The sequence below is a fragment of the Ovis canadensis genome, chromosome 8 (genome assembly GCF_042477335.2).
Source record: "Ovis canadensis isolate MfBH-ARS-UI-01 breed Bighorn chromosome 8, ARS-UI_OviCan_v2, whole genome shotgun sequence".
NCBI lineage: Eukaryota > Metazoa > Chordata > Mammalia > Artiodactyla > Bovidae > Ovis > Ovis canadensis.
The window spans coordinates 25979779-26001995 of record NC_091252.1 but is presented as its reverse complement, the minus strand read 5'-3'; the positions used below and the strand labels follow the sequence as shown (position 1 = coordinate 26001995).

General features: G+C 36.6%; 1 protein-coding gene across 50 annotated transcripts in view; it reads right to left on the bottom strand.

Moving 5' to 3' along the window:
- Positions 1 to 22217, bottom strand: part of TRDN (triadin) — a 409007-nt gene that overhangs the window by 51924 nt on the left and 334866 nt on the right. For all 50 annotated transcript variants that reach the window (XM_069599059.1, XM_069599060.1, XM_069599070.1 and 47 more), the window contains one exon: positions 16694 to 16732. In XM_069599059.1, coding sequence (XP_069455160.1) covers positions 16694 to 16732 — 39 coding nt within the window. The remainder of the gene's footprint in view (positions 1 to 16693; positions 16733 to 22217) is intronic.

Below are 22217 nucleotides of genomic sequence, written 5' to 3'. Positions count from 1 at the left end.
GCCTTCAATCGACTGAGACATAAATGGGTAAGCTAAAAAAAGAACATGCTTATGTTGATTATAATGTGCCAACTTTTCAATATATATGACAGCAGTATTCTACTCAGATGTTTTTGATTGAGATCGGGAAAGTGTGATGTGAAATTCACTTAAAACAAGAATATTTTATTTTTACAAAGAAAACCAAATCATTATAACTTTGATGTTCTCATGGAAGTAGTAATTGACTCCACATTCACAGAATACATTTTAAATAGTAAGCAGCAATATAGTAAGTATATACAGACATAAATATATTTGTTCATTTTACTTATGGAGCTTTTAGATTTTTCTGTTTCTATTGTAGCTTTTATATTTTCTATATTATCTAAATATATTGAATTGTATTAAAAATGTCAGTGCAGTATTTCCTATTTCTACCCTTACAATGCATATATTTAAAAGAATAAATGGTCATATTTCAACAAATGAAAAAAGAAAGTAAAAGGAAACAAATTAAGAGCCAACATATTCTAAAATATTAGACACATGAATGATAAAAGTCACAGCATTTTAAAATTATATACATAAAAGAAAAAATTGCCTATCTATATCTATACATAAAGGAATCTTGAAAGTAATATCTGGCAAAATTAATAAAATTTTGACCTACTACAATCAGAAATTATTTACTTTGTAGGACACTGGGACAGGCAGTGATAAGATAACTTAAGTGTTGGGTCTAATTCTCATTCAGACACTCATTTACTGTGGAACCTTGGCATGGCCATTTAATTTGTTTGGTTCTCCTTTTCCAAAAAGAAAATAAATGTAGACAGTTAGATTAGATGATGTCTAAGATACCATCCAGGTTTTAAAATAATATATTTACATTAAATATGAATTTAAATCTAAATAGTAGATCACTTTTACTAGGAGACATAGTTTAGATGGTCAACCTGAAATGCTGCAGCATTAACTCCTCTTAGGTTTACTGCTCTTCAGTAAGTCTGTTTACTCAATTCCTGATAGCTCTTCTGCTGTGGAAGCACATTTAAGTATAAGGCAGATTAATAAACCTTATTTTTAAGACCTGTGATTTTGTTTCAGATATATCTCTAACACAGCTATTTAGTACAGAGCAGAAAATGGTTCTGTTGTAGACATATATCTTAGCCCAAAAGAACTACTTAACAGGCACTTTGGCTTTTAAATTGACTTGGAGATTAATATCTAAACTTTGTGCTATATGTGTCGCGTAAACAAGCCATTTGGAGGAGGCAAGGAAATGTTATAATGACTTTTATACATGCCTGAATCAGTTCAAAGATCCTATTACATTTTACTAGAAGTCACTATTTAGCTACATGTTTCAATAAGTTTTTAAACTTTTAATTATCAAAATTAAAATGGAAAAGTATAAATGTTAAATATATAAAATACGTTGCAAAACCCTAAAAGGAAATCTTCTCTGATTTGCATATGAACTTTTTCCTATAGAGGCAGCTTATCAGATGTACTGTGTAAAGTTACTTGGTTGAAACAATAACAGTATTATTTATTTAGTGTTCACAAATATATTTTTTGAGATTTAATGAAAACAGAGAATTAGCATTATTTATGTAGTGCTGGAAATCAGGAAAACAAAATACAATTAAGGCTTTTAAAAAAAGCTTTTAGTCCTCTAGAAACCATTTGGTAAGCAAGAATTGCCTTTAACACTTGAAAGTAAATTTCCAGAATAATTTTATTTCATAATAGAGAGAAATGCATTATGGAATACAAGAAGTAAAATATTATTTATGGCTTTCTTTAAATTTAAAAGTCATATATTGATGTAGTGTTTGGAAAGCTCTTTAAGGTCTACTGTGGTTACGTACTTTCATGGATACGTGAATCCAGAGAAATTTATATACAGAAACACTTTTTTCCCCCCAGCTTCATTGGCTTTGCATTGTCCTAAGTCTTCTGCTACTGCTAAGTTGCTTCAGTCGTGTCCGACTCTGTGCGATCCCACCAGGCTCCCCCATCCCTAGGATTCTCAAGGCAAGAACACTGGAGTGGGTTGCCATTTCCTTCTCCAATGCATGAAAGTGAAAAGTGAAAGTGAAGTCTCTCAGTCGTGTACGACTCTTCGCGACCCCATGGACTGCAGCCTACCAGGCTCCACTGCCCATGGGATTTTCCAGGCAAGAGCACTGGAGTGGGGCGTCATTGCCTTCTCTGAGTCTTCTAGGCACCAATCAATTTGTTAAACTTCTTGAAGCTGTACTAACAATAAATTTCTATGGAATCTTTTCAGTTATTCAGGCATCCTGCCTGTGACAATTCTGTTCTCACAAGGCCTCCTAAATAGTTTATGTCTTGCCTCAAATGTGTGGTGAGGGACCCTTTGAGTCCTACTTTTAACGTTCAAGAGAGATTAAAGTGATGTTGATAACTATTTAGCAGCAAATGTTTTGTTTGGCCCAAGACCAGGTATGAGAGATTAGAGGAAGCTGGAGAAGGCAATGGCACCCCACTCCAGCGTTCTTCCCTGGAGAATCCCATGGCCGGGGGAGCCTGGTGGCCTACAGTCCCCCAGGCCGCAAAGAGTCGCACACGACTGAGTGAGTTCACTTTCACTTTCACTTTCAAGAGAAAAGCAATATAAAGAAAGTTAAGAGAAGTAATAGAATCATTTTGAAGTCTTTTTTTAATGTAGGACTTAATATAGTGGTGATACCACACCATAAATATCACACCATAATTATTCAACTATTCAATCATTCATTCAGCAAGTGCTGACCCAGGACTTAGTACATGTTAAGCACTTCAGTCCCCCAGGAATACTTAGCCTATAGAACTTACCTATTAATTGAAACAGAATTATTACAAAAGTGTTTAATTCTGGTGAAAGTCATAGAAATTAGATCTGGTTGAACTCATTCAAAGGGCATAGAAAATTGTATCAATTCTAGATATGAAACCTATCCTTTGAAAGGTTGGAGAAAAATATAAAAAAATAAATGGACTTACTCCACTACTGACCCACCTAGCTAACTTTCTAAAGAAAAATGTATATATCAACAGGAAATTCAAACTTAATAAATTCAAAAATGAATCATGATCTATTATTCTCTCCTATAACCAAGTTCCCTATCTTTGTAAATGGTACCGCATTCCACCAACAATTTCAACCAGGAAGTTGGAAGTCACCCGGTATTCTTCTCCACGCTTTGCCATCCCTATTCAGTTGTTCAGAGTCCTGTTCCTTCCATCCGCTAAACATATCTTGAGTGTACTTCCACTTGTTTCATTCTCAGTTTGTGCCTCCATTATAGCCTCACATATCCTTTTCATCCTCCAGTCTTCTTTTCATCTGATGTCCTTCCCCGCTTCTAGCCACCTTTCACCATACCATGCTCATTTATTAAGACAGCTCAGCTCTTGTCTCCCTCACAAAACCTTTCTTGACCTCTTTTCATGGCGGGTTAAATGCCCCTGATCTGTGCTCTACATATCCAGTGTAAACCATGTCTTGACCGCTTTTCATGGCGGGTTAAATGCTCCTGATCTGTGCTCTACATATCCAGTGTAAACCATCTCTCCTTGCGTTGTAATCATCTGCAACACTTGTGTGTGCTATATGTGCTGTCACTTCATTCATGTGTGACTCTGCGACCCCACGGACTGTAGCCTTCCAGGCTCCTCTGTCCCTAGGATTCTCCAGGCAGGAATACTGGAGTGTGTTGCCATGCTCTCCTTCAGGGGATCTTCCCTACCCAGTCTTATTATTTGTAATGCTTAGTAATTATTTACTCATTTATCTTTCCCAAATAAGCTATGAGATTCACTAGGCAAGGACTGAAACTCTTTAGTGTCCTTTACGCTTGTTTATTATCTCACATATAGTCCACAATAATTGTGTTTAATGAACAGTTCAGTTCAGTCACTCAGTCATGTCCAACTCTTTGTGACCCCATGAATCACAGCACGCCAGGCCTCCCTGTCCATCACCAACTCCCAGAGTTCACTCAAACTCACACCCATTGAGTCAGTGATGCCATCCAGCCATCTCATCCTCTGTCATCCCCTTTTCTTCCTGCCCCCATTCTCTCACAGCATCAGAGTCTTTTCCAATGAGTCAACTCTTTGCATGAGGTGGCCAAAGTACTGGAGTTTCAGCTTTAGCATCATTCCTTCCAAAGAAATCCCAGGGCTGATCTCCTTCAGGATGGACTGGCTGGATCTCCTTGCAGTCCAAGGGACTCTCAAGAGTCTTCTCCAACACCACAGTTCAAAAGCATCAATTCTTCAGTGCTCAGCTTTCTTCACAGTCCAACTCTTGCATCCATACATGACCACAGGAAAAACCATAGCCTTGACTAGACGGACCTTTGTTGGAAAGGTCTCTGCTTTTGAATATAGTATCTAGGTTGGTCATAACTTTTCTTCCAAGGAGTAAGCATCTTTTAATTTCATGGCTGCAGTCACCATCTGCAGTGATTTTGGAGCCCCCCAAAAATAAAGTCTAACACTATTTCCACTGTTTGCCCATCTATTTCCCATGAAGTGATGAGACCAGAGGCCATGATCTTCGTTTTCTGAATGTTGAGCTTTAAACCAGGTTTTTCACTCTCCTCTTTCACTTTCATCAAGAGGCTTTTTAGTTCCTCTTCACTTTCTGCCATAAGGGTGGTGTCATCTACATATCTTAAGTTATTGATATTTCTCCCAGCAATCTTGATTCCAGCTTGTGTTTCTTCCAGCCCAGTGTTTCTCATGATGTACTCTGCATAGAAGTTAAATAAGCAGGGTGACAATATACAGCCTTGATGTACTCCTTTTCCTATTTGGAACCAGTCTGTTGTTCCATGTCCACTTGTGACTGTTGCTTCCTGACCTGCATATAGGTTTCTCAAGAGGCAGGTCAGGTGAACAAGGGATCATTAAATTCTGTATCAATGGAGGGTTGCTCTCTTGAGTAATACACACACTAAACACATTCCCACTGATGACCCATTGAAGATGCTGCTAAAATATTTGGAAAGAGGTTACAAAAATGGAGTTCTTTAACTTTGTGACCCTGCAATAAAACATATTATCAAAACAGAAATCTTCCAGTTTTTTCTCTACATAGAATATTTTTCAGATTTTACTGTGATCACTTTGCTTTGGGATACATGAAAAAACATGTGAAAGTCTGTGCAAGGGATTTCTTATTAACGTGATTATTTTATCTAAGAAAAGGAAAAAATTATACTATGTTTAGATGTGACTATTGTGTAGTTTGGGCCTGGAATATAAAATGCACTGAAGAGCATTTTAGATTGATTAGCACCACCTGGCACAAGCATGTTTTAATTATTATTTACTGAACTATATTATTTTGCCAACAAGGGTCATCTAGTCAAAGCTATGGTTTTTTCAGTAGTCATGTACGGATGTGAGAGTTGGACCAAAAAGAAAGCTGAGCGTCAAAGAATTGATGCTTTTGAACTGTGGTGTTGGAGAAGACTCTTGAAAGTCTCTTGGACTGCAAGGAGATCCAACCAGTCCATCCTAAAGGAAATCAGTCCTGAATATTCATTGGAAGGACTGATGCTGAAGCTGAAACTACAATACTTTGGCCACCTGATAGGAAGAACTAACTCATTTGAAAAGACCCTGATGCTGGGAGGGATTGAAGGAGGGAGGAGAAGGGGACGACAGAGGATAAGATGGTTGGATGGCATCACCGACTCAATAGACATGAGTTGGAGTAAGCTCTTGGAGTTGGTGATGAACAGGGAGACCTGGTGTGTTGTGGTCCATGGGGTCTCAAAGAGTCGGACACGAATGAGTGACTGCACTGAACTGAACTGAAACTATATTACCCTAAGCACCCTTTCATTACATCCTGATATTTTAAGTGGGTCTTAGGGGAAAAAGTAAGACAGTAAGAAACGGGCCCCCATTATGATGTAAGCTCAGTGAGATTCAATCCTTAGTTTAAAGATCAGGGCATTGATTAAGGCATGGTTTAGGGGTGGAGGATTTGTGAGGAGAACACATTAAAATGTCTGAATTTGGATAGGCCTGTTTAAAGTTGACAGGCATGGCCTCAAAGGAACCATTATTTTTGCCATGTTAGTTATTGGTCATATTTTCAGTTCCAGAGCTCTAGAATATTATATTCTGAAACCAGGGATGTGAGATAAAAGAGACAGTAGTTAATATTATTTCATTTTAACTATACCCACATAGTCTCATTTTCCTTTCTTCAGATGTTTTGGATCAAAAAGAGATTGAGGACAGGCTCAATTAATTAATAAAACTAGTATACTTTAGAATAGCAAAGAAGATATAAACTAAGCAATATATTAACATGGGGGAAAACTGAACTTTTTGTAAATTTTGTAATATTCTATCAGAGTAACTCACAAATTAGCCTGCAGTTAGAAATCTTTCTAATAGAGTTGACTTCTTAACAGGCAAGTGTTTAAAAATCTCTCGAGTTTTTTTTTTTTTTTTTAATTTAGAAAAACAGATCATCAACTTCCTCTGGGGCAAGTAATAAAGTTTTCATTAGTGAATTGCTTTTGCCACCCTTAAAGCTCTCAATTCAAATCTCATTACTACCACCTTCCCCAATTAGTTTTTGGAGTGGGTTGAAATTGGGAAGGAGAATTTTCAGTGAAAATTTTACATAAAGGGCAAAAAGAGCACTTCTTTATTACCATAAATTACAGAAGGAAGAAAATCTTTCTGGAGAAACCATTAAAACTAAAAATTATGTCTTTTTAAGGAGTCTAAAATACATATCATTAAAGAAATATCTCTAAAGAAGATGAAATATCGAATTAGTGGTGCTTTGTTTACACTAACACATAAGTAGAGTTTAGTAATTTTAAATGAAGCCATCATTATTTTTCCTTTTTCTCTTGATAGAGAGGGCTTTCCTAGGATTCATGGAGCATGAATCTTTCAACCAGCTGAGAAAAATAGTACCTGTCACAGATTGATTCAGAAGTGACTAATGGGACTGTGCTTGATTGATTGAATTGGCTAAGACATATTTCATCTCCCAATCTCTAGAAGATACATTTCACCAGAAAAACGTAAGACTATAGTACTCAAGTCATTATTATAAATGAAAAAGAGAAGATTTTAATACAGAAGTGGTCAACATCCAAAGGTCAAACAGGAAAATGGTTATATCTTTTTTCCACAAAATAAAAATTGCTTATCTGAAAGCCAATCACTTAAAAAATCTCAGATTTTTAAAAGACTATTAAATTTTAATTCTGGAAAATTGTCTCATGTATTTATTAGCATAATTTATAGCTAACATACTAAATGTTTATAGGTGCCCAGACCCAGGCTAAAAGCATTTTCAATAAAATACTGTAACATTTATAGTAACCCTCATGAACTCACTTTCTCATTTTAACAAATTAGGAGACAAGCTTCCAGATCCATTTGACTGAACAACTAAATTCTTACTACATTTGTTCATTCAAAAACATTTACTGTATTCTTACTATGTGCAAGGAACTATTTCAGACACATGTACGAATGAAATAAACCAACAAATTCCTGCCCTAAGGAACATAGAGTCTACCACCCCAATTTGTTATCAGTTAGTATCATCCACATTTATCTAACAACTGCTTTAGGCTTTCAGTTCAAAATAGGTATACTACCACTCTTAACTTCTTTTTTCCACCACTGCCCCCATCATCTCTATTTATATTTTACTGAGAATAGAATGATAATACTGTATTTGAGGCTCGAAATTTGGCAGAAAACAATTATGTTGAATTGACCAAAAAGTTTGTTCAGGTTTGGCCAACTTAATTTATCTGTGATGTGTTGGCAAAAGGAAGGTAAACTATATTTTATGTTACTTTAAAGTTAAATAGGACAACTTGTGAAATTCTAAGTACTTTGCTCACTGCCATAGAAATTAAGTTGAGTATATGAGTGTGGTCATCATTAATATGTTGAAAGAAGCTAGGTCATCCCACCTGTGAATTTTGTAACCTGGGAGTTCACTTTATTTTTATTCCGGTAATAGTGCCTGTAACTTGAGCAAATTAATGAAACCTAAGTCACAAGATTTTATAGAACTGATTATATTATGCATGTATATGATTAAATCTTCTTGATTTATTAATTAAGTACTCCACCAATATTGGTTATTTTTTCATTTTCCAGGATTTGGATTAGTTGGCATTCAATCCTTAAACTTACATGGTAAAAAATTATTTCAATTTTCTTGGTTTCTTTGTGGTAATAATCCCTTTCAGAATATTATAATGACACATACCTACTGACAACTCAATAAATATTAGTTTACAGTAGGAACAATGGTTGACCTACTGCATTTGCATGGTTGTCTATAGGGATATTTAAGAAGCATTTATCACTAATGCCACTTCTCAGTGATTAGTTAAGTTTCCATGCCAGCATAATTTTAATACTTTTTTTTTTTTACCCAAAAGACAATTATTGCCTCCTCCTCCAAGAATTTACAGTAGAATTTTTTGTCTTCTTGATGTGGGGAAAAATAAAAGGACATTTTGAGATAGCAATGCCTGTGTATAAATTTATTATTTGTGTTGGCATATCTTCATTGTTCTAACTGTAACACATTGTTTTTAGTCTTTCTCATTTAGTTTTTCTTCTTTTTAAAACTCAATGTTGTTACTACTTAAAAAATTGTATTAACTTTGATCTACTGCACTATGGTAAATTAAAAAAATACTGAAATATATTTATACTACATTATGATAGACATAAATTAATAGAGTAACCAATTGGAACCAAGTTCTTTAAAAGATATAGGCCAGAGATACTTTGATAACTGATAGATAGAAGGACATCCTGTTTTCTTTGACTGAGTCATTCACCCACTGTGTCAATATCTTAGCCAGCTGGTAAAATAAGAAGACTGCTTACCCTTGACATTCATGTCCTTCAGGCAAAATTGGTTTATTTATTTTTTTATTATTTATTTATTAATTTTAAACTCAAATGAATGCGCATGTACAAGCAGTGCCCATTTGCCTGTGTGTTGCCGGGAGAAAGGAATGATTGACTAATCAGTCACTTCCTGGATGACCTAAGCCAACCCGTGCTCAGAAAGTGTGAGGCCCTTGTTGCTAGTTAGAAAGCAACCATTCAAAAACACATATGCACTTTGCATAAGCCAAGTTTATGGAGAGAAGACTGATGTATTTCTTGGAGATAAGGGCAATCATAGATGCCTGTGAATTCTATAATAGACTTTCTCAAATTTTAATGTGCATACTAATAACTTTGGGGACTTGCTAAAAATCCAAATTCTTATCCAGCAGTTATTGATGGGTCCTAAGAGTCTACTTTTCTAACAAGCAACCAGGTGATGCTGATGTTATTTTGTGAACCACCCTTTGAATATCAAGGTTATAGACGATAATCATGTTTTTTTTTTTATTTATTTATTTTTTTGCTTTCATAGTTCTTGAAGGCACTTTCACATACATTATATCACATGATTCAACAATAAGTCTGTTTGCTTAGGGAATATATTGTTGATGAGAACTCTATTTAATAAGCTATGTTTTTTTTTTTTTTCTGGAAGTAACAGATGTGAGAATTGGACCATAAAAAAGGCTGCCTGCGCACTGAAGAACTGATGCTTTCAAACTGTGGTGCTGGAGAAGACTCTTGAGAGTCCCTTGGACTGCAAGGAGATCAAACCAGTTAATCCTAAAGGAAATCAGTCCTGAATATTCACTGGAAGGACTGATGTTGAAGCTGAAACTCCAATACTTTGGCCATCTGATATAAAGAGTCAACTCATGGTAAAAGACCACGATGCTAGGAAAGACCGAGGGCAGGAGAAGGGGGCAACAGAGGATGAGACGGTAGGATAGATTCAATGGACATGAGTTTGGGCAAACTCCTGAAGACAGTGAAGAACAGAGGAGCCTCGTGTGCTGCAGTTCATGGGGTTGCAAAGAACTGGACATGACTGAGAGACTGAACAACAGCAACAAAAAATGAAAGACTCAGAACTTTTGGTTAGTTGTAAATCACTCCATATCTATTGTCCTAGAGCTCCTCTCTCCATATCATCCTGCCTCTGTTGCTCTTTCACATTTAAAAAAACTGTCTCTGCATGTGCTATACCACGAAGCCTAGACATATGTCAAAAATAGATTAAAAAAAAATTAACCAATGCCTCCCTTTTCATGAGGATAATTTTGGTGACCTGTTGTAGCTGTGGTGGCTTTTGCGTGACTTTCTGTCTCCTCTGAGAAGGAGAAGACTGCATAGCTCACAGCGAAGATAATATAGGAGCTGAGACACAAAGTTAGAAGAAATCCATTCAAGAAACTTGGCTATCACACGATATGCTAGAGAAAAACATGTGCAACAAGACCAAGGCTGGAGAAGTGTGTGGTGTGTATTTACAGATAGAGAAACGGGGGAAAAACCAAGTTGCCAAAACTGGAGGCAAGGCAGACAGGTAAGATGCTTTTGATATGGAGCTGAAGTGAGAGCAGAATATTAAAAAAATCACTGAATAGATGAAAATTCATAGAACTGGTGATCTCTTTAAAATGTCTTTGTGGTGGGGCTGCGGTGGTAGATTGGACAAACGGAAGCCCCACGAAGAAATACGCTAGGGGCGGCATAATGCAGCGGCGATGAACCTAACACTGCGCCCCTACAGACATCACATAGAAAATGTGACGAGCATGGGCTTGTGGTAGATCTTTGAGGCGAAGATGGAAACACGACGATTAAACCATGGTTTGTATATTTACTCAGGCAAGAGATGGTGAGAACGAGAACTAGGATCTTACCAGGAGGGGAAAAAAGGAGAGACTAAATTTGGGAGACATATAACTTAGTATTTACCTGTATGTTGGGTTCTGAAAAAGAAGCTAGCTGTAAATAACTCAGACGTTTAAGTCAGTGTAACTGAATTCTAAGTCAATGAGTTCCATTTTTTGAGACCAAAAAAAATAAATAAAGGGAATGTAAAGAATACTAAGTTCAATTTTTAAATAAAATGACGTGCAAGCAAATTAAGCATGTGAAAATGTTGACGAGGCAGTAAGAAATGCAGTAATAGAACTCTGAAGATTTTGTTTATGAATATTAATTTTCCTGATAAATAAAAAATATTACATATGCAAATATTTTTGTTTTTAATTACATTACTACTTATAATTAATGCCTATTGCTTCCTGAAAAGAATATTTAGCTATTCTCCACTTACCTAATAAAATGCATGTCCTATTTGCTATCATTTTCAATGGGGGCGGGAGGTAAAACCAAAGAATTTAGTGCTTAATAATATGCGATCTTCCTGACCCAGGGATGAAACCCAGGTCTCCTGCTTTGCAGGCAGATTCCTGACCATCTGAGTCACGAGGGAAGCCCCATATGCCCTGTCAAAAATAAATAATTGCTACAATGTTGATTCAGTTTTAAAAAATGTTGTCATCTTTTGTTGTTGTTTTATTTTTAACTCTGTTGGTTAAATGTTGTAGTTTCTGCCAAATAAAAATTTTTTTTCTTTTGATGAATAGAGATTATGAACATGGTCAGATATTATCTAAGGTTAGTATAATATGAAGAAAGGAAACTATGCCCTGTGTTTGGCAATGAACCCATTAGCAGTCACCTTTCAGAAGAGATTATAGGACAAAAGAGTATTAAGCAGAAGCATCCTCACGGACATTCAGCTTTAATTTAATCTATCCTTTCAATGTTTTCTCAAAGCTGGGAGAGGGGGTATATTTTCTTCCTCACCAATAAGTTAATGCCCTCCACCTATATTGTGTATCCCAGCCCTTGATCTGGGACAGCTCGCTTGGAATTAATATCTCCCTCTGGATTTCATGCTCCTCCTCTCCCTAGAATGCTCCACCCTATCACAAATACGAAAATGACAAACACAGCTCATTGATTCCACCTGCTGGAATATAGTATTTTGCCTCCTTTTAACAGCAAACTCCTGAAAAAAAGTAGTTGGGTGTTCTACTTGCACTTATTACTGAGAAATTCTCTTATTAATTCCTCTAAGCTGCTTGCTGCTTCCACCACTTTACTAAAAATGCTCTCTAGTGATGATCCAGATGGGTGGGGTGGGGGCAGGGTGGAAGGGAGGTCCACGAGGGAGGGATATGTATGTATGGTGTAGGTTGAGTCACTAAGTTATGTCTGACTCTTGCGACTCCGTGGACTGTAGCCTGCCAGAAGTTCATGAGATTTCCCAGGCAAGAATACTGGAGTGGGTTGCCATTTCCTTCTCCAGGGAATCTTCCTGAACCAGGGATTGAACCTGGGTCTCCTGCATTGCAGGCAGATTTTTTACTGACTGAGCCACCAGGGAAACATAGCCAATTGATTTCATTGTACAGCAGAAACTAACACAACATTATAAAGCAATTATACGTCGATAAAAAAATAAAAATGCCTTCAAGGGCCATAAAATGACAGATTTTTGTTAAATACAAGGGCTTTTCTCAGTTATCATGCCCCTTGACATTCCTGTGACATTATGACTATTGATTTCTCTATTGATGCTTTTTCTTGAAAGTGTCTGGCCTTTAGGATGCTGATACACTGTATCCCCATCTTCCAGGTAACACACTCTCCTTTTTGACCTGTTCTTTTTCTTTCCCAAGAATCTGCCCTTCATTCTTTTCTCTTTTCTCTCCAAGTTCCGGTTTCTTGAAGAAATCCTTATCAGCTCTGGCTTCTAACTCCAAACCTCTAAACTTATGGATACATAGTGTGAGGAATCAAAGTGAAAGTTCCCTATTGCCCAGTGTCGATAGCACATCTCTCTCCCCCCAGCCTGCATTTCCTCTGCGACTTCTACCTTCGATCACCTTCTCCAGCCTTTCAAGGTTGAGACCTTGGCGTTTTTGCTAGTGTCATCAATTTCTAGCCTCCTCCTGTGAGATAGGTTGACACTTACAAAAGCAGTGATATGAATTACACTATAGAGTGTGGTTGTGATTGTATATACTCAAATAATTGAAAGGGTGTATAACAAGATGTTATTAGTATTTTTTAATGAGTCGCTAGGTCCTGCGATTTTTAAAAACCTAATTCCTAATAATTTCACACAGAATATTAGTCATGGCCATAAAAAAAATATTTAAAGTAAACAAGTCACTTCCTTCTTGCTGCCTCTCTCTCCCTATCAATTTCACTTACCTTTACAATACTAGATTACTATCAAAGCTCTTGAGTTGAATTTATGATTCAAAATTCTTCATGTAGAATTTCACCCTGCATGGCATTATAAGACTTAGGATGTGACTCTCTTCTCATTCACCTTCTAACCATCCAGACTTTTCACCCTGGTTTCCTAAGTCCAGTTTTCTAGATTTCCAGAACCATGCTCACATGTCTACACATCACTGCTGCAGTCTTGTATCCTCTGTTCCTTGTGGCCCCTGGAATCTCCTTTGGTTCTTGGTCCTCTTCTCACTGTCTTCTCAAGTCACGTTCATCCCTGCCTCTGACTAACTCCTGAATATAACTTCCATTTATAGAATCTGAATCAAATAGAAAACATCAACTCAATTTCTTATTAACAACTCTATCAGGTGGGTGTAATGATGTTTATTCAATAGATAAAATATTGAAACTCAGAAACATGAAGTAATTTAAGTCACATCCCTAGCAAATGGCAAGAGAGTAAAATTCATATTTTTCTTCTATAAAGTTGGCTTCCACCATGCTTTATAGTCACCTTCCTAAAATCCCAGCTTAAGCCATCATCTCCCTGAAGTTTCAATGATTAGCACAGACTATAGGAATGTCCCCTCTCTCTAAACTCCTAGAGACTCTTCACTAATGTAACTAATTATCTGAAAGCCATCTTTCAATAGTTCATGTCTATGTCCTTGGTTAGACACTCTTGGGATAGAAAACTCTGTTTCACCAAGCACAGTTCTTAACATATGGCAGTGATATTAGCATAATATATGTTGTTAATAAATTGTGAATTGATCATGTTTTATAATAAAATATGTCATTAGTTCTGATTTCTCTTTCCTTTTACGAACATGAAGATAAACGTAATATAAAAAAAGACAAAAATATTTAATGTAAAGTACCTGATGCAAAGAACTGACTTCTTGGAAAAGACCCTAATGCTGGGAAAGATTGAAGGCAAGAGAAGGGGATGACAGAGGATGAGATGGTTGGATGGCATCACCGACTCGATGGACACGAGTTTGAGCAAGTTCAGGAGTTGCTAATGGACAGGGAAGCCTGGCGTGCTGCAGTCCATGGGATTGAATTTATAGTGCATATATTACTTTTTCCATAATATATCAAAAGTAAAATAAGCCATAAAATACAGTGTTGTTTATAGGAATGGGTGACATGATGCAACTTTTAACTGACCAGCAATTTTTCGCTGACACCAGTAAGCCTGCTAACAACAGGAGAGCAATTTTTATACATAGCTTTTCCTTTTTTTGTAAATATATCTAAAGCTCAATTATAACTTGTGATGTTAAGATTCAATGTATCATTTTGTCCTTATCATGCACTTTATTCACTGTTTAAAATTGCTAATTTTTCACTTATCATCCACAGAACACATACTTTCAGATTTTATGCTGTGGCTTAGTCACTCATATAGTCTGTGGCCCTATGGACTATGGCCCACCAGACTCCTCTGTCCATGGGATTCTCCAGGCAAGAATACTGGAGGGGGCTGCCATTTCCCTCTCCAGGGGCTCTTCCTGATGCAAGGATCAAACCGCGTCTCTTGTGTCTCTTGGCAGGTGGATTCTTTACCACTGGTGCCACCTTGGAAGCCCTTCAGACTTTATAAAGTCACTCAAATGATTATGTTCATTCATTAAAAATACAAAAACACTTAAACAATTCCTTTTGATATGTTGGCAGCACTTTTTGTACAAATGAAAATAATTCAGGTTAATATTTAACCTATACATGGAATGGTGAAGCAAGAATTACTTAAATGCATGCTAGAATGTGCAAAAATGTGCTCAAGTATATGCAAATATTTTAAAACCAATTATATGAATTTCTGGGCTGGATGAAGCACAAGTTGGAATCAAGACTGCAGGAAGAAATGTCAATATCCTCAGATATGCAGATGACTACCACCCTTTGGCAGAAAGCGAACAGCCTCTTGATGAAAGTGAAAGAGGAGAATGAAAAACCTGGCTTAAAACTCAACATTCAAGAAACTAAGATAGTGGTCCCATCACTTCATGGCAAATAGATGGGGAAACAATGGAAACAGTGACAGAGTTTATTTTCCTGGGCTCCAAAATCACTGCAGATGGTGACTGCAGCCGTGAAGTTAAAAGATATGTGCTCCTTGGAAGAAAATTATGACAAACTAGACAGCATATTTAAAAAGCAGACATTACTTTGCCAATGAAGGTCCATCTAGTCAAAGTTATGGTTTTTCCAGTAGTCACATAAGGATGTGAGAGTTGGACCATAAAGAAAGCTGAGTGCCAAAGAATTGAAGCTTTTGAACTGTGGTATGAGGGAAGACTCTTGAGAGTCCCTTGGACTGAAAGGTCAAACCAGTCAACCCTAAAGGAAATCAGTCCTGAATATTCATTGAAAGGACTGATACTGAAGCTGAAGCTCCAATACTTTGGCCACCTGAGGGGAAGAACCGACTCACTGGAAAAGACCCTGATGTTGGGAAAGACTGACTGCAGGAGAAGGGGACAACAGAGGATGAGATGGTTTGATGGCATCAGAGACTTGACGGACATGAGTTTGAGCAAGCTCCGGGAGTTGGTGATGGGCAGGGAAGCCTGGCATGCTTCAGTTCATGGTGTCACAAAGAGTTGGACACGACTGAGTGACTGAACTGAACTGAACTGATATGAATGCCTGCATGTACACTGTATCACTTTCACTGTAAGGAGAGATGTAGCTATAACCTTCATTTGCATATGTAGTAGATACAGGTGTATAGATATCTTCATAAACATCTTCACAGAGATATTTTATATCTTTATCTTCATATAGTATATAAAATATTTGGAATGGACTAGCCCTAGAAAGATTGTAATTAAAAGAAGTTTTCATCAGGAATTTTAGTGTTTTCTTCCTGTTCTTTATTCTATAAAGTTCCTTCTTCTAAGATCTGTCTTAAAAAATGACCAGCTAATCTCTTGTCTTCTTTTCTCACAAAAATTTTCAGGAAGTCTTTTTTAAAAGAATTCCTATTTTCAAATTAAAGGTCAGTAATACAATGGATTACCTCTCCTAAAATATGTGGATATTCAATTAGTAAGGGAGAAAATGATTGAACTTTTATGTTAAACCATATGAAACTACTGTTTTTTAGATGTTCAAGTGTAGGCGATTCCATAAGGTTCAACCAACTATAAGATTTAGGCATTTGTCACAATCTGGCTACATCCTCTGAAATTCAGATTGTCCCCTTAGCACTTTGAAAACAGTATTCAGTTGCCCACTAGATAAATAAGGAACAGCATATGTCAACAGGTCCAATACTTGGACAAACAACTAAAATCTGCTACCAGAAAACAGAACCCGTATTAATTTTAGCATACATCTGTTTATTACTTATTACAATGAAAATATATGAAATATAAAAGTATTTTTCAATGTTTTCAGCCTTGGACAGCCTGATCGTAACACCAGCCTTGTTCATGATAAACAAAATATATATTAAAAGGTAAATCTTACAAGGTTTCCTTACCTGCTTTGGACATCTTTTCATCTTTTTTAATTTCAGGTTCTGGGGTAAAACAAACAAATTGGAAAAAAGTAAGCATTTTTAAAAAGCAGTACTAAATGGAATAATAGGCAGGCTTTAATAGATTTTTCTCATTTGTTCTCAGTTTCAATTATAGTTTCACACTTTAAACAATATACAAAGGAATATGTATTTGAAACAAACTATAAAGTAACAAGCAAAAGTGCTTTGATTTAAATTTCTATTAAAAACTGAAAAGTTTTAATACACTAATCAAGAAATTTGGCATTCTGTCTTCAATAAGAACCATCTATTATGATTCATAAATTCTCTTAGCATTGCAGATAAGGAAATTAGCCAAAACTGCTCAGGAAAAAATATGTTGTAATTTTTCCTAACTTGACCAATTTAAGCAATTTTCTATTTTTGAAAATATACATTGAATTCATGGAGCTCCATCTGGTGGTTAATTTAATCATTTCAAACTGGTATAATTATTGTTTTTACTAGTATTTGTTATTAATTTTATAAAATAAAAAATGGCTTAACTTTGGTACAATAATATAAACACATTAAAATATTGTCCTTTCTTACTGTCCTAGGACAATGCATTTGTCTAAAAACTCTGCATTCTAACTTAGTATAGGATAAATACAGTGTTTTGAGCTATCTTCATGACACTATTCCAACCACTGTAATATTGCGTATTTTCATATTTCCCAGTCCTTTCCCTTATTTAAACAATTTTGCCTCGGTCTCAGAGTTCTCCTTTGTTGGCATAAATTCTTCTTTTGATTAATGGAAGGGTTCTGGTACATTACAAATTTTTCCTCCTTTCAAACAGCAGAAAAACTGAGCTCGTGGTTGGGCTATTAGTATAAGTTTTGTGTCAGGCATAGTGCTAACTGGCTTTATTTAGGGCTTAACCTAATAGACTCTTTCTAAAATTACATTTAAAAAAAAAACAAACCTTGTTTGCTTAACTGCAGAATTGTCTGTAATACAGAATTACATAGCCATTGACACCCTACCTCCTGTAACACTTGAATGCACATCCTGTGAAAAGTGATTATCGGTACTATTATTGCACATCCACACTCCCTGGCACGTATTTCTCTTTTTCAGTTAACACATTCATAAGCTGGGAAGAAATGGAGTTGCTTAGTTGTGGACAACTCTGCAATTCCATGGACTGTAGCTTACCAGGCTCCACTGTCCATGGAATTTTCCAGGCAAGACTACTGAAGTGGGTTGCCATTTCTTTCTCCAGCGGATCTTTCCGACCCAGGGATGGAACCTGGGTCTCCCACATTGCTGCTGCTGCTGCTGCTAAGTCGCTTCAGTTGTGTCCGACTCTGTGCGACCCCGTAGACAGCAGACCACCAGGCTCTGCTGTCCTAGGGATTCTCCAGGCAAGAACACTGGAGTGGGTTGCAGCTTTACCCTCTGAGCCACCAGGGAATCTCACGCACTATTTTAATGTTTCCTATGTGCCTTAATGTTATATAAAGTTTTATTATACATTTTTTTAATTTAAATTTTTCTTTATTGTCTGTATACTGTCATTAGATTTTAAGTTTCATAAGAGCAAGAGCTGTGTCTTGTTTACTATTCAAATATCAACATTTGGTCAAATATCTAAAAGGTGGTGTTATGATCAATAAATATTGTTGAATGAATGACTGAACAAAACAAATACAGGCAATGAAATATAGAGCAAAAAAATATATAAAAGGACGAAATGCTCCCTCCTGTGTATCTGTAGTCCTAGAAGAAATTGATTAATCCCATGGTTCTAGGGTTAAAGAAAAATTCAGTGTCCTAGGATGCGGTCCATAGGCATTTTGTTCATCATGTAGAATTGTCTGTTTGAAAGTTTTTCTTCTCACTTTTCTTCTCACCTATTTTTCTCCCCTGTCAATCACATTGCCATTATAATCTTGAGTCATTTTAGCCTTGATGCTTGTCAAAAGATCTTCTATAAAAAATAAAAGTTGTGGGGAATATTTTTATCAGCGATGTGCACAGTACAATCAGAACCAACTTCTACCTTGTTCATGAAATTTTATAATTTTATAATTATATAAATGTCTTATCATCATTCAACATGTACGGGGCTATGGACCCTCTCATGATGCTGGAACTACTGACTTTTGGTGTTATGTAAACACTAACAAGATAAACGCACAACTTAGGAATTCTTGGCAAGTGTGGAAAGAAGGCTCTTGGATGTATAATCTAGCTTTAACAGCAAGCTCATTTATTTAGTTTTGTTACCTTGGGCATAACTTAAAGTCTCGCCTCAATTTTGTCATTGCTGAAATGGAGAAAATAATGTGAAACTGATCAGAGAATTAAGAGTAGCATATAGAAAAAGCTTACTTATTTTAAAATTATGCTCATGAACTTAAATCGCAGCACCTCCCAAGGAAATTTTCTTTCGTTCTTACACAATTGGGATTTTACCCTTGAATATGCAAAGCAGGAATTGATAGGTGAGTATTTCTAAGGTGAACATCTCTTTTATTAGGCTACTTGGTCACTATGAACTCAGTGTCTTTGCTTTGCAGATGGCATTTTTACTGAAGCTTATCTTTGAGTCATATATAGACGCCCGTTCTTAGTCATATCAAAGTGATAACTAGATATATGTCTTATATACATAGACATATTTTATGTATATATGTTATTGTTGTTCAGTCACTAAGTTGTGTCCAACTCTCCAGACCCATGGATTGCAGCACACCAGGCTTCTCTGTCCTTCATTATCTCCTAGGGTTTACTCAAACTCGTATCCGTTAAGTCAGTGAAGCTATCTAAACATTTCACCCTCTGCCACCCTCTTTTCCTTTTGTCTTCCATCTTCCCCAGCATCAGGGTCTTTTCCAGTGAGTCAGCTCTATGTATACATTGTTCAGTTGCTCAGTCGTGTCCAACTGTTTGCAACCACGTGGACCGCCAGGCTTCTCTGTCCTTTACCAACTCCCTGAGCGTGCTCAAACTCATGTCCATTGAGTCGGTGATGCCATCCAACCATCTCATTCTCTGTCATCCCCTTCTCCTCCTGCCTTCAATATTTCTCAGCATCAGGGTCTTTTCCAATGAATTGGCTCTTCGCATCATGTGGCCAAAGTATTAGAACTTCAGCTTCAGCATCAGCCCTTCCAGTGAATATTCAGGGTTGATTTCCTTTCGGATTGACTGGTTTGATAAAAACAATATATATGTCTATAATAATGTGTGCTCAGTCGTGTCTGACTCTTTGCAACCCTATGGACTGAGACCACTAGGCTCTGATGTCAATGGGATTTTCCCAGCAAGAATACTGGAATGGGTTGACATTTACTCCTGCACAGAATTGTCCCAACACAGGGATCAAACTCATGTCTACCCGTGTCTCCTGCATTGAAGGCAGATTCTTTACAACTAGCCATTGGGAAATCCCTATATATCCATATACCAAAAGGTTTCACTGAAGTTTCGGGAAACTAAGGGCAGTGATTGATGCTGAAGATAGTATCTGGAAGTTAAAAAAAGAGAATAGGAACTTTAATTTTCACCCCATCTATACTGCTAAAACATTTTTACCATTATTATTAATTATATAAGAAAAATATATGGTTTCCATAAACATTTTTCACATGAGCCCTTCTTTTGAGCTTCACACACAAGCACTGCAGAAACATGGAATCAAACAATCCCCAAGCTGAATGGTTGAAGCAGACAGGCTGCCAATTCGTATGTAGCACTGAGTTTTCCAGGCTGCTGATTTCATTTATGAAATGTAAATTGCTGGTGGGCCCGGGGAGGGGAGCTTCATTAATGATTTTTCAATGTCATCAACACTACATTCTCAAGTGAAGCAGGCCAACCAGATTTAAACATGCATATGCTTGAGTTTAATCATGCATATGCATCAGTTCCCTGGTAGCTCAGATGATAAAGCGTCTGCCTACAATGCAAGAGACCCAGGTTCAATTCCTGGGTTGGGAAGATCTCCTGGAGAAGGAAATGGCAACCCATTCCAGTATTCTTGCCTGGAAAATTCCATGGACAGAGAAGCCTGGTAGTCTACAGTCCATGGGGTCGCAAAGAGTCGGACATGACTGAGCGACTTCACTTTCATGCTTGATTTTAAAAAAGGGCAGCAGTGGAAAACAACTTTGTTTAGGAGTCTCTGCTTTGTCTTCACAAATCAAAAAGAAAGTATAAATCCCAAGAATGTGCATTCTTTTCCAAATGTCTCCATTTAAAATACTTTGCAAGTTAGAAGCTGAATGCAACTACTCTTTCTTTTACCAATCTTTTTTATCATTATCACACAATATAACAATTTATCATTATCATACAACTATTTGCTTCTTCAGCACATAGGAGCTTTATATGTGCAATAAAATATAATAACAATAATTCTTGGTTTTGCAGCCAATGGTGTTTTGTATCTTCTACATGGCACTCAGTAAGTGTATTATATGCATTATCTAAAATTTATTTTAAAAATGTCAAATATTCATGTTAAATGTTCATAAATATTTACTAGCTCTCTAACCACAGTAGAATACAAATTTCCTGAATCCTGGGATGATTTTCCGTTTTATTTGTTATATGATAGTGCCTAGATCAGTGCTTTGCACAGACTAGGAATCAATAAATATTTGTTGTATGAATGAACATATACACCTAATATAAACCTAATATTACACCCACTTTACAGGTAATAATATTGAGGCCTACAGATAATAACATTGAGGCTTAATACTTGTCTATGTATGTACCCCCTAGTAAGCAGAAAAACTGGTCTCTGAATACTGATTTTTCCCAACTCCAAAATGTGAAGCATTTATAAGCACACTGCTATGGGTTCCCCTGGTGGCTCAGACAGTAAAAAATCTGCCTGCAAGGAAGGAGACCTGGATTCAATCCCTGGGTCAGAAAGATCTCCTGAAGATGGGAATGGCTTCCAGTATTCTTATCAGGAGAAAACCATGGGCAGACGAGCCTGGTGGGCTACAGTCTATGGGGTCGCAAAGATTTCGACACAACTGAGGGACTAACAAACACACAAGCACACTTTTATAACTACTGTTGATATAGATAGAATGAATGTTTTTAAATATCTCACACAAAAAAAACTACATAGAAAGCACATACTACATCTTATAGGAACACATTACTAACAGAGTCATTAAGATTGTAATTGGCATGAACAGAAAAGCCATTGAGGTTTCTATTTTTTTCAGCCAGTCATTAAATAATGAATCATATAAACAATTTCCTAAATTAAGCTGGTTAAACTAGATAAATAGACTGACTATTGATAGAATATTGATAACTGTCTCACTCACTGCCAGAGTAGTAGTTAATATTTAGTGGCATGGAGAGACTTTACATTTAAAATCAAGTCACCAAATCCATTTGTATGAAATATATAAAGGAGCTTCAGTATTGTTTTCCTTAGTCGATTGTATGTCAGTTTTGGTCTGAGGGAGTCTAGAAAGCCTGCTAGCACAGGAGGCAGGTCATGCTG